The sequence below is a fragment of the Lepidochelys kempii genome, chromosome 7, assembly GCF_965140285.1.
Source record: "Lepidochelys kempii isolate rLepKem1 chromosome 7, rLepKem1.hap1, whole genome shotgun sequence".
In the NCBI taxonomy this organism is placed as follows: domain Eukaryota; kingdom Metazoa; phylum Chordata; order Testudines; family Cheloniidae; genus Lepidochelys; species Lepidochelys kempii.
Window position 1 is genome coordinate 113,284,509 of NC_136386.1, and position 19,747 is coordinate 113,304,255.

Sequence of the window (19,747 nt, forward strand, 5' to 3'; positions counted from 1 at the left end):
ATGGTGTGGATTGCACTCTCAGCAAATTTGCGGATGATACTAAACTGGGAGGAGTGGTAGATACGCTGGAGGGGAGGGATAGGATACAGAAGGACCTAGACCAATTGGAAGATTGGGCCAAAAGGAATCTGATGAGGTTCAATAAGGATAAGTGCAGGGTCCTGCACTTAGGACGGAAGAACCCAATGCACAGCTACAGACTAGGGACCGAATGGCTAGGCAGCAGTTCTGCAGAAAAGGACCTAGGGGTGACAGTGGACGAGAAGCTGGATATGAGTCAGCAGTGTGCCCTTGTTGCCAAGAAGGCCAATGGCATTTTGGGATGTATAAGTAGGGGCATAGCGAGCAGATCGAGGGACGTGATCGTTCCCCTCTATTCGACATTGGTGAGGCCTCATCTGGAGTACTGTGTCCAGTTTTGGGCCCCACACTACAAGAAGGATGTGGATAAATTGGAGAGAGTCCAGCGAAGGGCAACAAAAATGATTAGGGGACTGGAACACATGAGTTATGAGGAGAGGCTGAGGGAGCTGGGATTGTTTAGCCTGCAGAAGAGAAGAATGAGGGGGGATTTGATAGCTGCTTTCAACTACCTGAAAGGGGGTTCCAAAGAGGATGGCTCTAGACTGTTCTCAATGGTAGCAGATGACAGAACGAGGAGTAATGGTCTCAAGTTGCAGTGGGGGAGGTTTAGATTGGATATTAGGAAAAACTTTTTCACTAAGAGGGTGGTGAAACACTGGAATGCGTTACCTAGGGAGGTAGTAGAATCTCCTTCCTTAGAGGTTTTTAAGGTCAGGCTTGACAAAGCCCTGGCTGGGATGATTTAACTGGGAATTGGTCCTGCTTTGAGCAGGGGGTTGGACTAGATGACCTTCTGGGGTCCCTTCCAACCCTGATATTCTATGATTCTATGATTCTATGATTCTATGTTTCTAAGTACCTTTTTATGCACCTTTCAATCTCTGAAATTCTTTCATAGCTATTTTGGAAGCTTAAAAAGAAAAGCTTAAATGCTTAAACTGTAATTTAAATTTGCTGCCTTTGAAGGCAGGAAACTAAGTGTGGATACAGTTGTTGTTGATGTGGCTAAGAAGCCATGGCTTGTTTCTCTGTGTTTTGTTTTACACCTGAGTGCTCACATCTTTCATTGGGAGGTTAGAATTTTCATTCTCTTCGGGAAAAGCAATGGCATTTTCTGCTAACATCAGCACTTTCAACTTTCTTGCTTTTGTGCATCCACTCAAGATTTCAAATGAACAATTTCTACATCTGTCCTTTTATTCATCACTTTGTATAATATTTATGTATGGACATTATGTGACTCTCACTCAGGATGTTGGTTGGAGCTATTTACTTTTTGATCACTTTGTCTTACATTTTTGTTTAGATGACTGATTTGAAATAATTGTGGGTCTTTCTGTGTAGCAGTCTTTTAAAGGAGTTTTATCTAGTGATACTCAGAACCTATCTACATGACTTTTTTGTTTGCTAGCTGCTCGAGCTGTTTGGGTGTTGTGAGGAATACATGTATGCTGGCTTTAACTGAAATGGAAGTCTTGAAGAATGGGATTGATTGCCTCTAAATACTGTCTTTTTTTAATCAACTGTATGCAGAGAATTGTGTGTTTAGTGAGAGGAAGACAAAGGAGAATATAAGGGTGCTGAGACAGGCTTTTATTGCATTAGTACTACACAGCCTGGATTCATATTTCAGCTTTTCACCCAGATTGTGTCACGAAGAGTTCAGTGAAAACTACCAAGTCCCTCCGTGTCCTAATGCTGAGATGTAGCATCACACTAAATTCAGTTTATGCTCCTGCCCTTTGGTTCAATAACTGTTTATCTTGTAACAAATCTACTAGAAATTGTGTTGAGTTTTTCATTCAAACATTGGCTCAGTTGAGTTAACTTTGAGTCGATATCATCTGTTTCATAGCAAGCCTTGGCTTGCAACATACTTTCAGTAAGATCAGTGCCTTTGTATTAGTGATAGTGGTTTTAAAAAAATAAAAACTGCCTTTAGCTTTTCATTGATTTGGCTTCAGGCACTACATGTGAACATACTGCATTGACTGTGTAGTTCTCTAGTTTGTTAGCTGTTTTATGGAAAAGATTCTTGTTTTTCTCCAGCATTGACTAACATATGTGAAGTATAAATACTGTAACTACCTGAAGTATCTGTATTTACAAGACAAGCCACACTGTAGAATGCACAATTTGGTCACCAGGTTAGACGTTTTCTTAGGAGACACTTCAGGCATTTGTCTTGTAACTAAAACTGTGTGGCCAACAACAGTGAAATTCCATCATTAATTAAATGAATTCATTAATTAAATGAAGCTCAGGGCTATGCGATCATTTCAAGGTATGTCTTTCAGCAGCGAATAGAGTACATACCTACGTAGCCCCTCTGGCAGGGGTATAAACAGCAGCGTAGGTGTGAGGCACAATTTAGGCAAGAGGAGTAAATACACACCTGAAGGGTGTAGGTATGATAACCTACACAGCGCTGCTTGCACAAGCCGTGCCTCCCTGTCTACGTGGCTGTTTTTACCAGTGTAGTGTCCCAGTGCTGGAGCCTTTCTCCTCTGCAGGGCAGCTCCTCACTGTGGATCCCTGCCCTGCCTCGGGGAAAGGCACCCGTAGCAGGGAGGCAGCAGAAAGAGGCTGAGCCTTTCCCTGCTGCCTCCCCCTGCCAGAGCCTTTCACTGACACTGTAGCTACACACCACAGTGTGGACACCGTGTGCTTTTCACTGTGTAGTGAGGAGCGACATGTACGCTGTATGCCACCACAAGTGGTGTGTAGTGTTGATATAGCTTCAGTGAACTAGGAAAGTTTTCACTAGGGGGCCACTTTCTCAGCTGGTGTAAATCTGAAAATTGATACCAGCACTGGATCTGGACCATGGTCCTCATAAGCTGTATGTTATGATAGATTGCATAAGCATATTACACGACTCAGTTTTCGCTCTACAGTGTATTTGCATCTTAAAGCATGGGGAACTACCTGTATTAATATCAATAAGACTTAGGGGTAGAATTATCATAAATGTCTTGTCCCACTGAAAGTCAATAGGACTTTGTATTTCTATGTCACTACTCATATACTTTTGACAATCCCCCACTAAAGACTAGCATCTTCAATAGAGTTAGTTCAGATTTACACCAGTATAAGTGGGATCAGAATCTGGCCTGTAAGCCCCTGTGTGGCCAGATGAGCAAACACCCCATACTGAATATACCTAATTTTCTTAATCTTTTGCAAATCATTTATCAAAAACACCATTGAATTTGTCAAGCAAATTACGCCAGTCACTGCACGCACATATGTCATGTTTTTATAAATATTATATAATGGGGTTTAAAATGGGATCAAATGAGTGCTGGGATCAAATAACTGACTTCACTGGAAGGACTCACATGCTTAAAATTTAGCATGTGCAAAAGTCTCTTCGGGCTGAGGCCTAAGACCCTCATTCCACAAGCTGTTGCATGTGGTGGTGTTTGCAGCATAAAGGCCTTAAAAGACACAAGAGGGAAGAAAGGAGGGTGGGGGATGGGTTGTGGGATACAAAGTGGTCAGAGAGAAAATTAACACTTCTTGTTCCATATTTTTAAGATTCAATCAGTATTTAATTTTGGCTAATATATTTTTGTAGAATTATTTATCCCCCTTGACTTTTTACTATTACTGGTGCATTTGTTGTACGCTTTTTTTTTTTTTTTTGCTTTTGATAGTAATGAACACCAGAGTCTTTTCAGTTTATTCTACCTTTGCTTTACTCTTTATTTAAAGTTACAGCTCACCCCGGTTTTATCCTTGTGATGTGTATACACACATATATATTATTGATAATTGTTTTTTTTTAAAGTGTATTTAATCCTAGAGTTTTCAAAATAATTAAGAAGTATGCAGAAGTCTTTTCATCCAACTTTTTCATATAAATTAACAGCTGGGTAGACTGATAAAAGCTATCCACAACTACCTATGTTCTTTTCTTTTCTTTTTTTTTCCTTTATAAACTCTCCCAACCTACCATTCTAGCTATCGACGCCTCTTTATCATTATTATCTTCAAGGCCTTGTTTTTCCTTTCGAAAGAGTCTGTTTCTTGGGAGTACAGTACAGATGAGATAATTAAGAACAAACACATCTCTGGGGTGGAGATGTGCTGACATGCAATGTACTGGCTACTATTTAGGTAATGGGCAGAAGTATCTCAGTTGCTATAGTCTCTGCAATGAGTGGAGAGAGAGTGAGTCAAAACAAAAACAACGAGGAGTCCTTGTGGCACCTTCGAGACTAACAATTTGCTTTGGGCATAAGCTTATGTGGGCTAGAACCCACTTCATCAGATGCATGGAGTGACAACACAGGAGCAGGTATAAATACATGAAAGGCTGCGGGGTTGCTTTACCAAGTGTGAGGTCATTCTAACGAGATAAATCAATTAACAGCAGGATACCAAGGGACGAAAAATAACTTTTGAAGTGGTAAGAGAGTGGCCCATTACAGACAGTTGACCAGAAGGTGTGAATAACAGTAGGGAGAAATTAGTATTGAATAAATGGACACAAATCAGATATTAGGAATGGCAATATACAAAAACCTGTAGGAGAACACTTCAACCTCCCTGGGCACACAATAGCAGATTTAAAGGTAGCCATCCTGCAGCAAAAAAACGTCAGGACCAGACTTCAAAGAGAAACTGCTGAGCTTCAGTTCATTTGCAAATTTGACACCATTAGCTCAGGATTAAACAAAGACTGTGACTGGCTCGCCAACTACAAAAGCAGTTTCTTCTCCCTTGGTGTTCACACCTCAACTGCTAGAAGAGGGCCTCATCCTGTTATCCCTAGGCTGATTCTTGCTTGATATTTATACCTGCCTCTGGAAATTTCCACTACATGCATCCAACGAAGTGGGTATTCACACACAAAAGCTTATGCTCCAATACGTCTGTTAGTCTATAAGGTGCCACAGGACTCTTTGCTCCTGGTATTGCGGAAGTTAAGTTTAGGTTTTGTAATGACCCAACCACTCCCAGTCTCTATTTAGGCCTAATCTGATGGTATCCAGTTTGCAAATTAATTCCAGTTGTGCAGCTTCACATTGGAGTCTGTTTTTGAAGTTTTTTGTTGAAGAATTGCCACTTTTATTATTTTTCCTCCCTTGGTATCCTGCTGTTAATTGATTTATCTCATTAGACTGACCTCACACTTGGTAAACTGACCCCCATCCTTTCATAGAATCATAGAATCATAGAATATCAGGGTTGGAAGGGACCCCAGAAGGTCATCTAGTCCAACCCCCTGCTCAAAGCAGGACCAATTCCCAGTTAAATCATCCCAGCCAGGGCTTTGTCAAGCCTGACCTTAAAAACCTGTAAGGAAGGAGATTCTACCACCTCCCTAGGTAACGCATTCCAGTGTTTCACCACCCTCTTAGTGAAAAAGTTTTTCCTAATATCCAATCTAAACCTCCCCCACTGCAACTTGAGACCATTACTCCTCGTTCTGTCATCTGCTACCATTGAGAACAGTCTAGAGCCATCCTCTTTGGAACCCCCTTTCAGGTAGTTGAAAGCAGCTATCAAATCCCCCCTCATTCTTCTCTTCTGCAGGCTAAACAATCCCAGCTCCCTCAGCCTCTCCTCATAACTCATGTGTTCCAGTCCCCTAATCATTTTTGTTGCCCTTCGCTGGACTCTCTCCAATTTATCCACATCCTTCTTGAAGTGTGGGGCCCAAAACTGGACACAGTACTCCAGATGAGGCCTCACCAATGTCGAATAGAGGGGAACGATCACGTCCCTCGATCTGCTCGCTATGCCCCTACTTATACATCCCAAAATGCCATTGGCCTTCTTGGCAACAAGGGCACACTGCTGACTCATATCCAGCTTCTCGTCCACTGTCACCCCTAGGTCCTTTTCTGCAGAACTGCTGCCTAGCCATTCGGTCCCTAGTCTGTAGCTGTGCATTGGGTTCTTCCGTCCTAAGTGCAGGACCCTGCACTTATCCTTATTGAACCTCATCAGATTCCTTTTGGCCCAATCCTCCAATTGGTCTAGGTCCTTCTGTATCCTATCCCTCCCCTCCAGCGTATCTACCACTCCTCCCAGTTTAGTATCATCCGCAAATTTGCTGAGAGTGCAATCCACACCATCCTCCAGATCATTTATGAAGATATTGAATAAAACCGGCCCCAGGACCGACCCCTGGGGCACTCCACTTGATACCGGCTGCCAACTAGACATGGAGCCATTGATCACTACCCGTTGAGCCCGACAATTTAGCCAGCTTTCTACCCACCTTATAGTGCATTCATCCAGCCCATACTTCCTTAACTTGCTGACAAGAATACTATGGGAGACCGTGTCAAAAGCTTTGCTAAAGTCAAGAAACAATACATCCACTGCTTTCCCTTCATCCACAGAACCAGTAATCTCATCATAAAAGGCGATTAGATTAGTCAGGCATGACCTTCCCTTGGTGAATCCATGCTGGCTGTTCCTGATCACTTTCCTCTCATGCAAGTGCTTCAGGATTGATTCTTTGAGGACCTGCTCCATGATTTTTCCAGGGACTGAGGTGAGGCTGACTGGCCTGTAGTTCCCAGGATCTTCCTTCTTCCCTTTTTTAAAGATTGGCACTACATTAGCCTTTTTCCAGTCATCCGGGACTTCCCCGGTTCGCCACGAGTTTTCAAAGATAATGGCCAGTGGCTCTGCAATCACAGCCGCCAATTCCTTCAGCACTCTCGGATGCAACTCGTCCGGCCCCATGGACTTGTGCACGTCCAGCTTTTCTAAATAGTCCCATGTATTTCATGTATTTATACCTGCTCCTGTATTTTCCATGAATCCGATGAAGTGGGTTCTAGCCCACGAAAGCTTATGCCCAAATAAATTTGTTAGTCGCTAAGATGCCACAAGGACTCCTCGTTGTTTTTGTTGATACAGACTATAACACAGCTACCACGCTGAGTCAAAACAGAACAATCAGTTTTTATGCTGTGATCATGCCCATAAGTCACCTCTCTAGCTATCGATAGAAGCCTTGAGAATAGATAACTTAGGTGCACTTCATTAATTCTAGTGGGAAAACTGAGACTGACAGAACATGTGTTATGGCATTAATGAGAAAAAGTGCTAGTTATTCTCAAGTCCCTTTTTCCCTTTGGGAAATATGGTCACCAAATTGGTCACCAAACTAAACGTTGCCAAATTTATTCCCAACCCTTTTTTGCTAAGGAATTGACAAGTTTCCTTTTACAGGACTAGGCTAGAATAGACACGACTTGTGCCTCCCATATCTAGATGGGTAACTCAAATGACTCACCTCATTCTCTACTTTGGCATATGCTACATGATTGCCGGAAACTGGGAGTGGACACAGGTGATGAATCACTTGGTGTTGAGTTAAAGGCTTCCTTTCTCTATAAAGAAAGCTGTTTTTCCTCTGATTCCAAGTTTTGAAGTCAAGTTTTATAAATGTGGCACAATACGTCATGTACTGTATTAAGGGCTTGTTTTGTTTCATAAAAATACATTTTATCTGCTATTTTGTGTTTAAATTCTAGTTACCATCCTAATGCAGCTTGACACAAATCCTGAACAAAATTAATATTTAATAAATAAGCCATATATCAGTCACCATTTTCTAACCTACTAAAAATGTACAGTTAATAAAATTATATATTAAGCTATATAATTGCTTAAATAAATGTATGTAGTTATAGTGTACCCGTCTAGGTAGTGCACATTCCAGATCTAGTGTGAAGGCTCTGTTTAGTTGTAAATCAACATGTTTTAGCTGTTACAGCAACCAATGAGAGTGCACCATTTTTTAGGAAAATAAATGAACTACCAATACAAACGTTGATTAAAATCGAGGCTTTCCTTTAGGTAACTTAAATCCTTATTTAAATCAATCCACCTTGCCTTGCAGACTGGAAGAGTGTGACTCTGTTTCCTGCCTGCCAGGCTGAGTCTGCCAATGTGCAAATATGTCTGAATCTGGAAAATGACCAAGTGCTAATGAGGCTCAGACAAAATACTTTCAATACTTTCTAAAGCACAGCGGGTCCAGATCCTGCTTCCCTTTAATTGCAGTTTTGCCATTGACTTCAGTGGGGAGCAGGATTGGGCCCAGTGTGTTTGCTGTGACCTCAGCTTTAGAGCATCCTCCTAGTGAGACATTTCCCAGAAGCGTCTCTCTGATTTGTGGTAAAGAGCCAAGCTCTTCTGTGGTTTGCAGCAGATATGGAGCTCTGCCAGCAGAACCTGCAGTTGAGTCAGCATTCATCAGCATGGTTCTTTGGTTTCCAAAACAGTCTTGCATTAGGAGCAAGGTTCAGGCACAGAAATATCGAGTGGCTGCCGTTTTTGTTTTCTTTTTTCAGGTTTTTTTTTTATCTTAGAAATGTTACTGTTCAAGTAATGGCTGTAATTTCCACTTGGGGTAGAGTGTGCTAAACAGTGACTGTCCTTGGCTAAGACAGTGATACACACAATGGCCATTGCCCTTTTTGTCACAGGAGCTGCTTTTCAGAAGGCAGCAGTGACATTACAGATTTAAAACTCCCACAAGAAATGTCCCTTTATTTTAGGAATGTTAGGGTGACCATATTTCCCAAAGGGAAAATGGGACACCCCACGGGGCTGGCCTCAGCTATTTGCCCGAGCCTGCCGGCCCAGCTGCTCGCCTGAATCTCTCCTCCCCGCCGCCCGCCCCTTCGAGGCTGTTTCTGGTCACTCGAACCCTGCCTGCCCTCCGCATGCTGGAACCCATTTTTCTTCCCCTCCCCTGATGGAGCCCTGTTTCCTCCCCCCACCCCCGCCCCGTGCAGGACTGGCATCACTGCTAACCTCTTCACATTCCCTCGCACCGCACCCCTAGGGCGACCATATTTCCCAAAAGGGAAAATGGGACACAGCCTGGGCTAGCCCAACGACCCTCCTCCCCAACCCAGGGCTAGCGTCAGCAGTTGGCCTGAGCTGCACCCATGTGGGGCTGGCCCGTCCCACTCTCCCCAATCCCCCTCCCTCCTCGGCCCGAAACGCTCACCCACCAGGCCCACGCAGAGCCTGCCCGAGCCACCTGCCTGTGTGGGGCCAGCCTGTACCGCTCACACCCTCAGCCCATGCTCTCATCTGAGCCCTCCCTCCCCCCCGCGTGGGCTGGCATTGCCCTTCTGTTCCCCCACATGTTCCTCTATTCCCCGCTAGGGGTTGCCTCCTACCCCACTTTTTTTGGCAAAATTGGGCATTTGTCCCGTTTGCTCTTGCCAACTGATCATCACCAAAAAAGTTGGAATGGCCAGGACAGGGCTTAAAAAAGGGACTGCCCCACCAAAACAGGACATATGGTCACCCTAAGGAACGTGCTTTAGTCAAGTGGAAGTTGTGTTATCAGTCTCTGTCTTTGGAACAGTGTGTTGGGAGATGGGCATTGCCACTTCTTTTAAATTAAATTTGAATTAAATTCTCATAGAGCCGACTTTAATATTACTTGCAAAGGGCTGGATTCTGAACTGAGTTACTCTGTTGCAAATCTAGACCAGTGGAATTACTCCAGATTTAGGCTAGTGTAGCACAGATACAAAATGCAATAAAATATACCAGATCATGACTAAGATGAGGTTTCCTTAAAGAATAGCAGGTGGCTGGAAAATGCACCTAGCTAGTGAGGTAAAGCAAGACTCCAAACACCAAGTGGTTGCAGCACTGGAGGATTCTTGTCTCCTCAAATAACTGTGGGACCTGATGTGTGTTTCCACTTAAAAATGGTGTAACTGATTTTTCTGAGTAGGAAAAAAGAGCCCAGGTAAAGGGGGCAGCGGGACTGTTGTGTGTCCTGTTCATAGCATGGACACTCAAAGGGCTAAGTGAGCTATCTGACAGACAGTGTACCTATGTGGCTTGTTGACTTAGTGGAATCCTGTACTAAACTAAGGGACAATGTCTTAATTAACTTGGTTTGTTAAAAAGCCCAGGAACTTAAATTCATTTTGTCTTGGACAGTTCTTCTGCACATAATTTTGGCTTCAAATTTGGTTCTTTATAAAGGAAATGGCCCTGTTGCTGTTTCCAGCACACAATTTAACTTCCAAAATTGTATCTGCCCTACAAACTAACAAGAAACATCATTGAAAATTTGTTTTGGTGATCTCTTGTTTGCATGGATTGAATTTAGAGCAAAGCTGGAAGCACTGTAACAGCTAAGACTTCAATATATACAATGTAGGCTTCACAGTTAAGCTTGAAAAAGATAAATTTAGCTAAATAGTCAAAGAAATACTCACACATTTTTGATCACTGTATTACTAGCATTTCTTTTAGGGCTTTTCTACACACAAGTTGCACTTGTTCAACTAAATCTAGTTTTTAAAAGTCTGGTTAATTAAACTGGTGCAAACCCCTATGTGGAATCTTACACTGATTTAAAACTGGGTGTATCAGTTTTGCCTGCTCCATTAAATGTACTGATGAGCTAAATGGGTATATCAGGTTTCAAATGAATCAAGTATCAGCACAGACTTGCTCTGGCTTAGTTAGCTCAGTATGAAATTACACTTTTAGTTACACTGATGCAACTTTGTCTTAGTGTCAGTGAGTACTTGAATTTCATTAATTTCACACTAGCTCTGTGGTATGTATGCACGTTATTCTTTGTATTGCAGTAGCATCTAGGACACCCAGTCCTGGACCAGAACCCCATTGTGCTAGGTGCTGTACAAACAGAACAAAAAGATGGCTGCTGCCACAAGATGCTGATAACCATATGCTATACATATGGGAAGCTTTGTGTTAGACTGTCTTTCATCTCACAAAATCCTTCTGTTTATATATGCTTTATCTGTTTGTTTTTTAATTTGGTAAAAAATATTTTAGAGGAGTGTTTGAGATGTTTACAGATTTTTTTTTTATTATAAGGCTTTGCATATTATTCTAAAGCAGGTGATACTCCTAGTTACTGGGAAATGGCAAACTTGTAATTGCCTTCACGATGATGTGGCTTTCTTTCACCTCTCCAGAGGTTTGCAAAGATCTTCTAAACAAGGGGCTTGATTCAGGCCTGGGTGGTTCTGGCATTTGCTAGCATAGCCCAGGGCAAGACCTCCTTCTGCTGAAAAGTCTGTCCTGAGCTGGCCAGCACCATGCCTAGGGCTTGTCTGACTAGAGAATAAGGTAGTGTTTGAACATAGCCTTCAGGAGCCTGTCTGGGCTGATGCTTTAAAGTAATGTGAATTAACATGATTCTCAAGGTCGTGGTCTAACACAGCCTTATTTTCTAGTGAAGAGCATCCCCAAAAATGGATGGGGAAGGGGTACGACCATGATTTACTATCTGAGTTACTTAAATGGCCCCCATCACCCTAGTGTCTGAGTGTCTCACAATCTTTAATGCATTTTGCCTCACAATACCCCTGTGAGAGACAGTGCTGTTATCTCCATTTTACAGCTGGAGGACTGAGGCACAGAAAGGCTAAGTGCACGAAATCAAGGTCATGCACGAAATCAAACCCAGATCTCAAGTCTTAAGCTGGTGCCCTAACCACAGGGCCATCCTTCCTCTCTTGGTGACTAGATTAGCAGAGCCTTGACCATGGGTTTTAGAGCAACTCTCTGGCCCCATCCCTGCCAGGGCAAAAATCCAGAGAGTAAATCATTTCTGGAGTAGAGGTGTCCTTGCTGATACAGGTGGGTCTTCCAGTGCCAGGCTGAGATGTCTGCTAAATCCTGCTCAGGGGCCCCACTGCCAAATCAGCCTCCAGCTTACAAGTGTCCAATAAACTTGTATGTAATCATTTTTCTGACTGCAGCTGAACGTTCGTCATAAACCTGTTTTTAAAGGGGTCTGCAGTCAGGAGTAGTTTCATGACCATTCTCCCGCATGGTGTGTCACTCTTTCTCCTCCCCCTACCCCCCTTTTAATTCCCCGTCATGTGCTCGCTGGTGAATGTGAAAAGAATCACCTCTGGCACTGAAACCTTTGCTGTGTAATATAGATATCCAAAAGGAAAAGCTTGCAAGTGACTCCTTGGGAAAGAGCAGCAGTTGGTTGTTGAACCTCGATACCAAAGCCAGAGCTGATGCCAGTATGATGGGCACTGTAATTTGCTCCATCAGAGAGCACAGATTGGACGTGGCAGCTGAGAGCATTGTGTTAACTTAAATGGCCCTGAAAGGCAAGCCGTAATGAGAAAGTTAACTCGTTACTGTCAATACAATATTGATTCCCAGTTTGGGCCCTATTTGCCTTTTATTTCATTCCAAATATGGGGCAAAACTCTAGTCTCAGATGCACAAGGGGGATCAGGACTCTGGTGTGCACAGAATTTATTAAGGAGTTAGAGCAGAATATTGTGGGGCGGGAGGTTACTAATGAGAGCTTTGCTGTTATCTTCAACCATACAGATCAGAGAGGCAAGTTTTGCTCATAGTATTTTAAAATAATACAAGGCAGGAGTTTCTAATAGGTTTGGATTTTTCTTCTTCTATTGTGCTACTTAAACTTGTAAGTAAGTTAATACAGTTAAACTTAAAAAGAAAAGGAGTACTTGTGGCACCTTAGCGACTAACAAATTTATTGGAGCATAAGCTTTCGTGAGCTACAGCTCACTTTAAGTTAATACACTATTTAATAGTCTTGCTTGGAAGAATAACCTCTGCTCTTCCACTCCAAAAATAGTATTGCATTACAGATTAGGAGAGGTTCACTCAAGGCAATGTACTTATGGGTTCTTATTTAGAAGTAACTGCTAATTAAAATATTAGTTGGTATCCCCCTCTGTGTTCTGCTTACTCATGTGAATTGAATCACAGTTCTAGGGATATAGATGAGATGATATGTACCACAGAGGAAGAGGTAAAGCTTCATATTTCAGTCAAGGAATCCAGGCAGCTAAGCTTTCTCTAAATGTTTTAAATAGAAAAACTGCGCTAACCAAATGACAGCCGCTGAATTATAAGTTTAGCTGAATTTGAAGATATAAATTGTTGCCTGAAATACGTGGTTTCCTTTCGGTTTAGTACTGTTGTTTTTCTTTCTGTTTACTATGTATTGCCCACCAAATGTGTAGAATAGATAAACTGTACAAAATAGTGAAGTTTCTTCCACAACAAATTTATGCTCTAAAGATATGAGCACGTACAAAAAAGAATAAAACAGAGTGGCTTTATAGCAAAAGTACCTGATGAAGTGGTAGGTAAATTTCCAGAAGTTTATTGAAGGAAGAGGGGGAACTTGCATGGCAAATACAAGATGGGAGGCTGTGGTGACTGTAAACAGTGGTGCGAAGGAAGGTATAAAGTTTAGAGTGAGAGAGAGTGTCAGAGCGTGATCAGGAAGGATGTCTGGCAAGCTGTAGGGCGAGGGAGTAGGAGGAGTTGAGAGCAGAGCAGTGGGAAAGGGTCTAAGAGCAATGGGGTTAGTACTCAAAGTGTGTGGTGCTGAATATGCCATGAATACGTACCCGATAGAACTTTATCTAAATGGCAGCAGAAGGCAATATGGAGATTCAAGGAAGGTAGAAACACAGAGCATGTATGTGTTATCCAAAAAATATATTGGTGAGCAATGTCACTATTTTGAGAATAGTATAATGAGCACAACTTTCTGCTAGTAAAAGAAGAAAAATCACAGGCATTGTTTGAGGCACCACTAACTATCTCGGATAACACAAACTGAGCCAAATTCTGTACTGATTTATCCCATGCAGCCATGCTTTTCCATTACAGTCCTTGAGGGGTTTATTGGGTACTTAGCCTCATTCCAGATAGCTCTTAAGTGAAAGTTAAACATTGCCGGTCAGAAGTAAAATATGGAGCAGTCACGGTTTTATTAGCACAGTAAAGTGTGGATATAATACTGACAAGATCTTTACTTCTGCTCCTGTTTAGAAGCTACTCGTGGTACTTACTGAAGTTAAGAATTTAGGGCAAAGTGGAATGTCTGTGTGAGCAAAACACAGAATACTCTTCCCCTTATCACTGTTCTTTCCCAACCATTCCGTGAGTCTATGCTTGGGAATTGTGCTGAAAGGTGTAGATATTGCTTGTTGGTGCTCCAAGTTCTCTTCTGGCTACTTTGCAAGCTTAAACTGAGGATGACTTTGCCCACTTCTATCCTCTATAGCAGTGGTTCCCAAACTTTAACAACCTGTGAACTCCTTTCAGTAAAATGTCAAGTCTCGCGAACCCCCTCCTAAAAATGAATATTTTCAGGGATTTTCTCCTTTACCTGAGTAAATTATAAAAGCAGTGATCTTGGAAATATAAAATTTGTTTTTATGTTATGCTTATTACACACTATTATTTATTTATCTTTACAGTATTTTTATATGATTATGAAAATGGCCACACTCTTCCAAGATATCACTTTTGTAGCTTGTATCACTTTGAATAAACCTGATATAAGACAAGGCTCCTAGGTTTCATCAAGAAGTATCAGATGTGAAACAGCATGAAGGTATTTAAGAAGCCAACTCAAAGAGTTCCTCCTACACAAGCATTCAGGTCTTGAGCAGTCCAGGCAAACAACGCATGTTACAACAAAGCTTAAACTTGTTCTTCATAATAATTTTAAAAACAATACTAGCTGCCTATTTAATTTTAAAAACAGCAAAAAATATCCACTTCCCTTTCCATTTCTTGTAAGGAGTCTTGAAGTTTAAATCTCCTCAGTGTGATAGATTTGCTTGCTTTGATCTGCTTAGCTCTTGGAAGTCCAGGGACTTTGGACTGCTGGCCCTGTGCTGGCTGGGATCCCTAGGGACAGCTCTATCCGCCATTAAAGAATTTTTTCCCAAGAACCCACTGTAACATTTTTCAAACCCCCAGGGGTTCACGAACCCCAGTTTGGGAACCACTGCTCTACAGCATTTCCTAAGTCTGGCTTGTTCCTCTACACACAAGAGCTACATTCTGTTGAAGTCAACAGGAGTAAGAACAAGCCAGATGGCTTCCGTTTATTCTTCTAACTTCAGACACACGTTTCTGTGCTTGCACTCTTGTATACAGTAGCAGAGAGACTCCAATTTTTCTGTGCATCACATCCCTCCCTAGGACTCTAACTCTTCACATCAGATAGGATTGGTTAGTCTCTAAATTGGTCTAAGTCTCTAAATTGGTTAGTCTCTAAGGTGCCACAAGTACTCCGATTCTAATGCAGTAAGTAATACTTAAACCCAAGTAGCTGTGTTGATTTGACTTCCAAAATTTGCATTCTGTTTCTGTTCATTCTGCTTGGGTTGGGCTTCCTGCTCAGGTTATGCATGCCCAGTTTTTTTCTGCCCTGCTTGCTTGTTGTATGCCTTCATGCACACTGGGTATGCCCTCTGGAACTGTAGGCAGTACTTGTGGAATCAGTGACAGGGAGAGTGACCAAAATCACTAATGACAGGTTTCAGAGTAACAGCCGTGTTAGTCTGTATTCGCAAAAAGAAAAGGAGTACTTGTGGCACCTTAGAGACTAACCAATTTAAGGTGCCACAAGTACTCCTTTTCTTTTTGCAAAATCACTAAGGGATTTGTTCTCTTTCTATTTCCCTGCCTGTCTCAGTGCGATAAGGCAGATATTGTGCATGGCTTAAAACACCATTTTATGGAAAGGGTACAGGTGCACAGAATCTCTGTTAACATATTAATTGTTGTATGGGTGTACAACGTAATCTATGGAGAGATTATATACCACTCACTGGTGGCTGAGAGCATAGATCTATGAAGGGAGGAAAACCCTGTAGTCCTTTTCTGACAATGATATATTTTATTTTTACAGTGGCCCATTCCCAAGAACCTCACCACTCCACTGAGAAGCCTGTCATCCACTGCCATAAATGTGAGGAGCCATGTAAAGGCGAAGTGCTCCGTGTCCAGTCCAAGCATTTTCACATCAAATGCTTCACCTGCAAAGGTAGCGAATTCACATTCATTCGGCGTAAATGAATTAATACATGTGAATGATTCAAACCAGTTTGTCTTGAGTTGATTGTGAGGGGTTAACTCTGGATATTGCCATTGGCAACAGCTGTGGGCAGAGATGGATTCAATCAGAAGACATCTGTATTTCTCAAAATACATAGTCCCAGAACTTGTGGGTGGGGAAGGTGGAGGATGAATGGAGAGCTGGCTGAATCATAAGTGTAAGAGAATCCAGCTGAATGGCACCAAAAACAACCAAATTCTCTATGCAAACATTTATGTATTCAGGCCTTTTAAAAAAACCCGATGACACTAACAACCAGTTACTCTGTTCTTGTTACTACTGGATCCAGTAATTGCCATTATAGGACTGCCATCAACTTAAAAAAAAAAAGTCACTCTGCATGTTTATATTAGTTACCATCATTTTTTTACAAGTAATAAGATTACTGTAACTGAAAGTTGAAGCTTTTGTAGGTAGTCATGTTTCTCCTGTTCGTCAGTTAAGACCATGATCAGAACCTGCCTAGATTGGGATCTTAGTCAATTGCCCCTGTTTGTGTGGGAAACAGAAGAACATTAACAGCTGTTAGGAGCACCTGAAACTACTTCTAAATCATTTTAAACAAGTGACTGGATTTTAGGCTGATTGTGTCCCTGAGGGATTGGGAATGTTTATAATGTACTGAATGACACAATGGAAGGGATAACTGTTAGGAAACAGAAGTGGCCATCTTCTAAGGGCTCATTATTATAAACAGCAAGGGGAAAAATAGACATGTTTTTGAAAAAAAAAAATTTGGCGGGGGGATCATATCGCCTCCTTTGACATTGTACAAAACATGGATTTTATGCAAGACTCTTGTGTGCATTTGATAGTATTGTAAATCATGGTGGTTCTTCAACTGATGGTCCCTGTGTGTATTCCGCACATGGGTACGCATGTGCATCATACACTGAATTGGGAAACTTTTAGTAACCTATGTCTGGTCTGACATGCACAGTTTGTCTTCTTATGCTCTGGACCAAGAGTATAAAGGGCCGTGTGGACTGATACCTCCCCAGTTCCTTCTTACCGCCACATGATCTGAGTTGGAATCCTGTGTCACTTCAATCTTCCTTTACTTGAATACCTGTAAATATAATTTATAGGGCTGTCAAGCAATTAAAAAAATAATTGTGATTAATCATGTAATTAATTGCATTGTTAAAGAATAATAGAATGCAATTTATTTAAATATTTTTGGATGTTTTCTACATTTTCATATATATTGATTTCAATTACCACACAGAATACAAAGTGTACAGTGCTCACTTTATATTCTTTTTATGACAAATGTTTGCACAGTAAAAAACAAAAGAAATAGTATTTTTCAATTCACCTAATACAAATAATGTTGTACAATCTCTTTATCATGAAAGTTGAACTTACAAATGTAGAATTATGTAAAAAAACAAAAACAAAACAAACTGCACTCAAAAATAAAACAATGTAAGACATTAGAGCCTACAAGTCCACTCAGTCCTACTTCTTGTTCAGCCAATCGCTCAGACAGACAAGTTTGTTTACATTTGCAGGAGACAATGCTGCCTGCTTCTTATTTACAGTGTCGCCTGAAAGTGACAACAGGTGTTTTCATGGCACTGTTGTAGATGGCGTCACAAAATGTTTACGTGTCAGATGCGCTAAACATTCATATGTCCCTTCATGCTTCAACCACCCTTCCAGAGGACATGCATCCATGTCAATGACGGGTTCTGCTCAATAATGATCCAAAGCAGTGCGGACCAACGCATGTTCATTTTCATCATTCTGAGTCAGATGCCACTAGCAGAAGGTTGATTTTTTTAGGGGGGAGGCGGGTTTCAGTTCTGTAGTTTCTGCATTGGAGTGTTGCTCTTTTAAGTCTTCTGAAAACATGCTCCACACCTCGTCCCTCTCAGATTTTGGAAGGCTCTTCAGATTCTTAAACCTTGGGTCGAGTGCCGTAGCTATCTTTAGAAATCTCACATTGGTACCTTCTTTGCGTTTTGTCAAATCTGCAGTGAAAGTGTTCTTAAAATGAACAGCATGTGCTGGGTCATCATCCGAGACTGCTATGACATTGCACTCCATATGACTTTAAGAAAATATGCTAATGAGTGTGAATATAATGTAACTGGAATATGCTTCATGCAAAAGCCCTCTTGCAAGGTATCATTTCAAAGCTTATAATCTACTGAGTGTGGTCATCCAATTTGTATAAGTGTATCATTCTTGTATCTGAAACTATAAATATGAAATATAACTCTGAGGTCCTATTGTAATTATGCAAAGTGTGGGCCATTAATGGTGGCTTGAATCTTGATGGCGCCCATTAACCAGGACAATTGGTTGTAAATGACTCTGTTTACTTGTAAATCTTCCTATATCCATGTGTGCTGGCAAGTGGGTAATGAAGTCTTACAGTGACATGTGATCAAGTCACCTGGACTGGAATTCATCTTTAATCTGGTGCTTTTCCATTTAAAAGGAGGAGTGGGAACCCAGAGTGGTTGCACCTTGTGCAAAAGCTATATTAGGGGGTGGAACAGAGCAAAGGGGGCTACAGTCATGAAAAATCCCCTTGCTACCACCTGAGCTGGAACAAAGACTGTACCAGGGAAAAGGATTGGGCCCAGACTAGGAAGGCGTCCAGTCTGTGAAAGAAGTTCATTGAAACATCTCTGAGGGTGAGATTTTATCCGTATTCAGTTTTCTACTGTATTAGGCTTAGACTTGTGTGTTGTTTTTATTTTTCTTGGCAATTTAATTTGTTCTGTCTGGGAACCACTTAAATCCTACTTTCTGTATTTAATAAAATCACTTTTTACTTATTAATTAACCCAGAGTAAGTATTAATACCTGGGGGGGGGGGGAACAGCTGTGCATCTCTCTCTGTGTGTTATAGAGGGCGAACAATTTGAGTTTACCCTGTATAAGCTTTATACAAGGTAAAACAGATTTATTTGGGGTTTGGACCCCATTGGGAACTGGGCATCTGAGTGCTGAAGACAGGAGCACTTCTTAAGGTGTTTTCAGTTAAGTCTGTAGCTTGTAAGGGAACGTGGTTCAGACTTGGATCTGTTTGCACAGCAGGCAAGTGTGTATGGCTCAAACAAGGCAAGGTACTGAAGTCCCAAGCTGGCAGGGAAAACGGGCTCAGAGGTAGTCTAGGCACATCAGGTGGCAGTCCCAAAGGGGTTTCTGTGATCCAACCAGTCACAACTGCTATAACATGACATATAGAACAACTGCTATAACATATATGGCAGAATGCAGGTAAAACACAGAACAGGAGACACACAGTTCTCCCCCAAGGAGTTCAGTCACAAATTTAATTCACGCATTTTTTTTAAACAAGTATCATCAGCATGGAAGCATGTCCTCTGGAATGGTGGCCGAAATGAATGTTTAGCATATCTGGCGCGTCTTGCAATGCCAGCTACAAAAGTGCCATGCATATGTCTGTTCTCACTTTGAGGTAACGTTGTAAATAAGAAGTGGGCAGCATTATGTCCTATAAATGTAAACAAACTTGATTTGTCTTAGCAATTGGCTGAACAAGAAGTAGGACTGGATGGATTTGTAGGTTCTGAAGTTTTACATTGTTTTGTTTTTTTGAGTGCAGTTATGTAACAAAAAAAATCTACATTTGTAAATTCCACTTTCATGATTAAAAGATTGCACTACAGTATTGTATGAGGTAAATTGAAAAGTACCATGTATTTTGTTTATTATTTTTTTATTACAAATATTTACACTGTAAAATGATAAAGTCAGCACTGTACACTT

General features: G+C 41.5%; 1 protein-coding gene across 13 annotated transcripts in view; it reads left to right on the forward strand.

The window, feature by feature from the left end:
* The window catches only part of ABLIM1 (actin binding LIM protein 1), a 314,885-nt gene that overhangs the window by 120,125 nt on the left and 175,013 nt on the right, over nt 1-19,747 (forward strand). For all 13 annotated transcript variants that reach the window (XR_012160071.2, XM_073354282.2, XM_073354291.2 and 10 more), the window contains exon 2: nt 15,791-15,925. Coding sequence is in view for 11 of the 13 variants with exons in the window: in XM_073354282.2 (XP_073210383.1) it covers nt 15,791-15,925 (135 nt within the window). In the remaining 2 variants the exon portion in view is untranslated. The remainder of the gene's footprint in view (nt 1-15,790; nt 15,926-19,747) is intronic.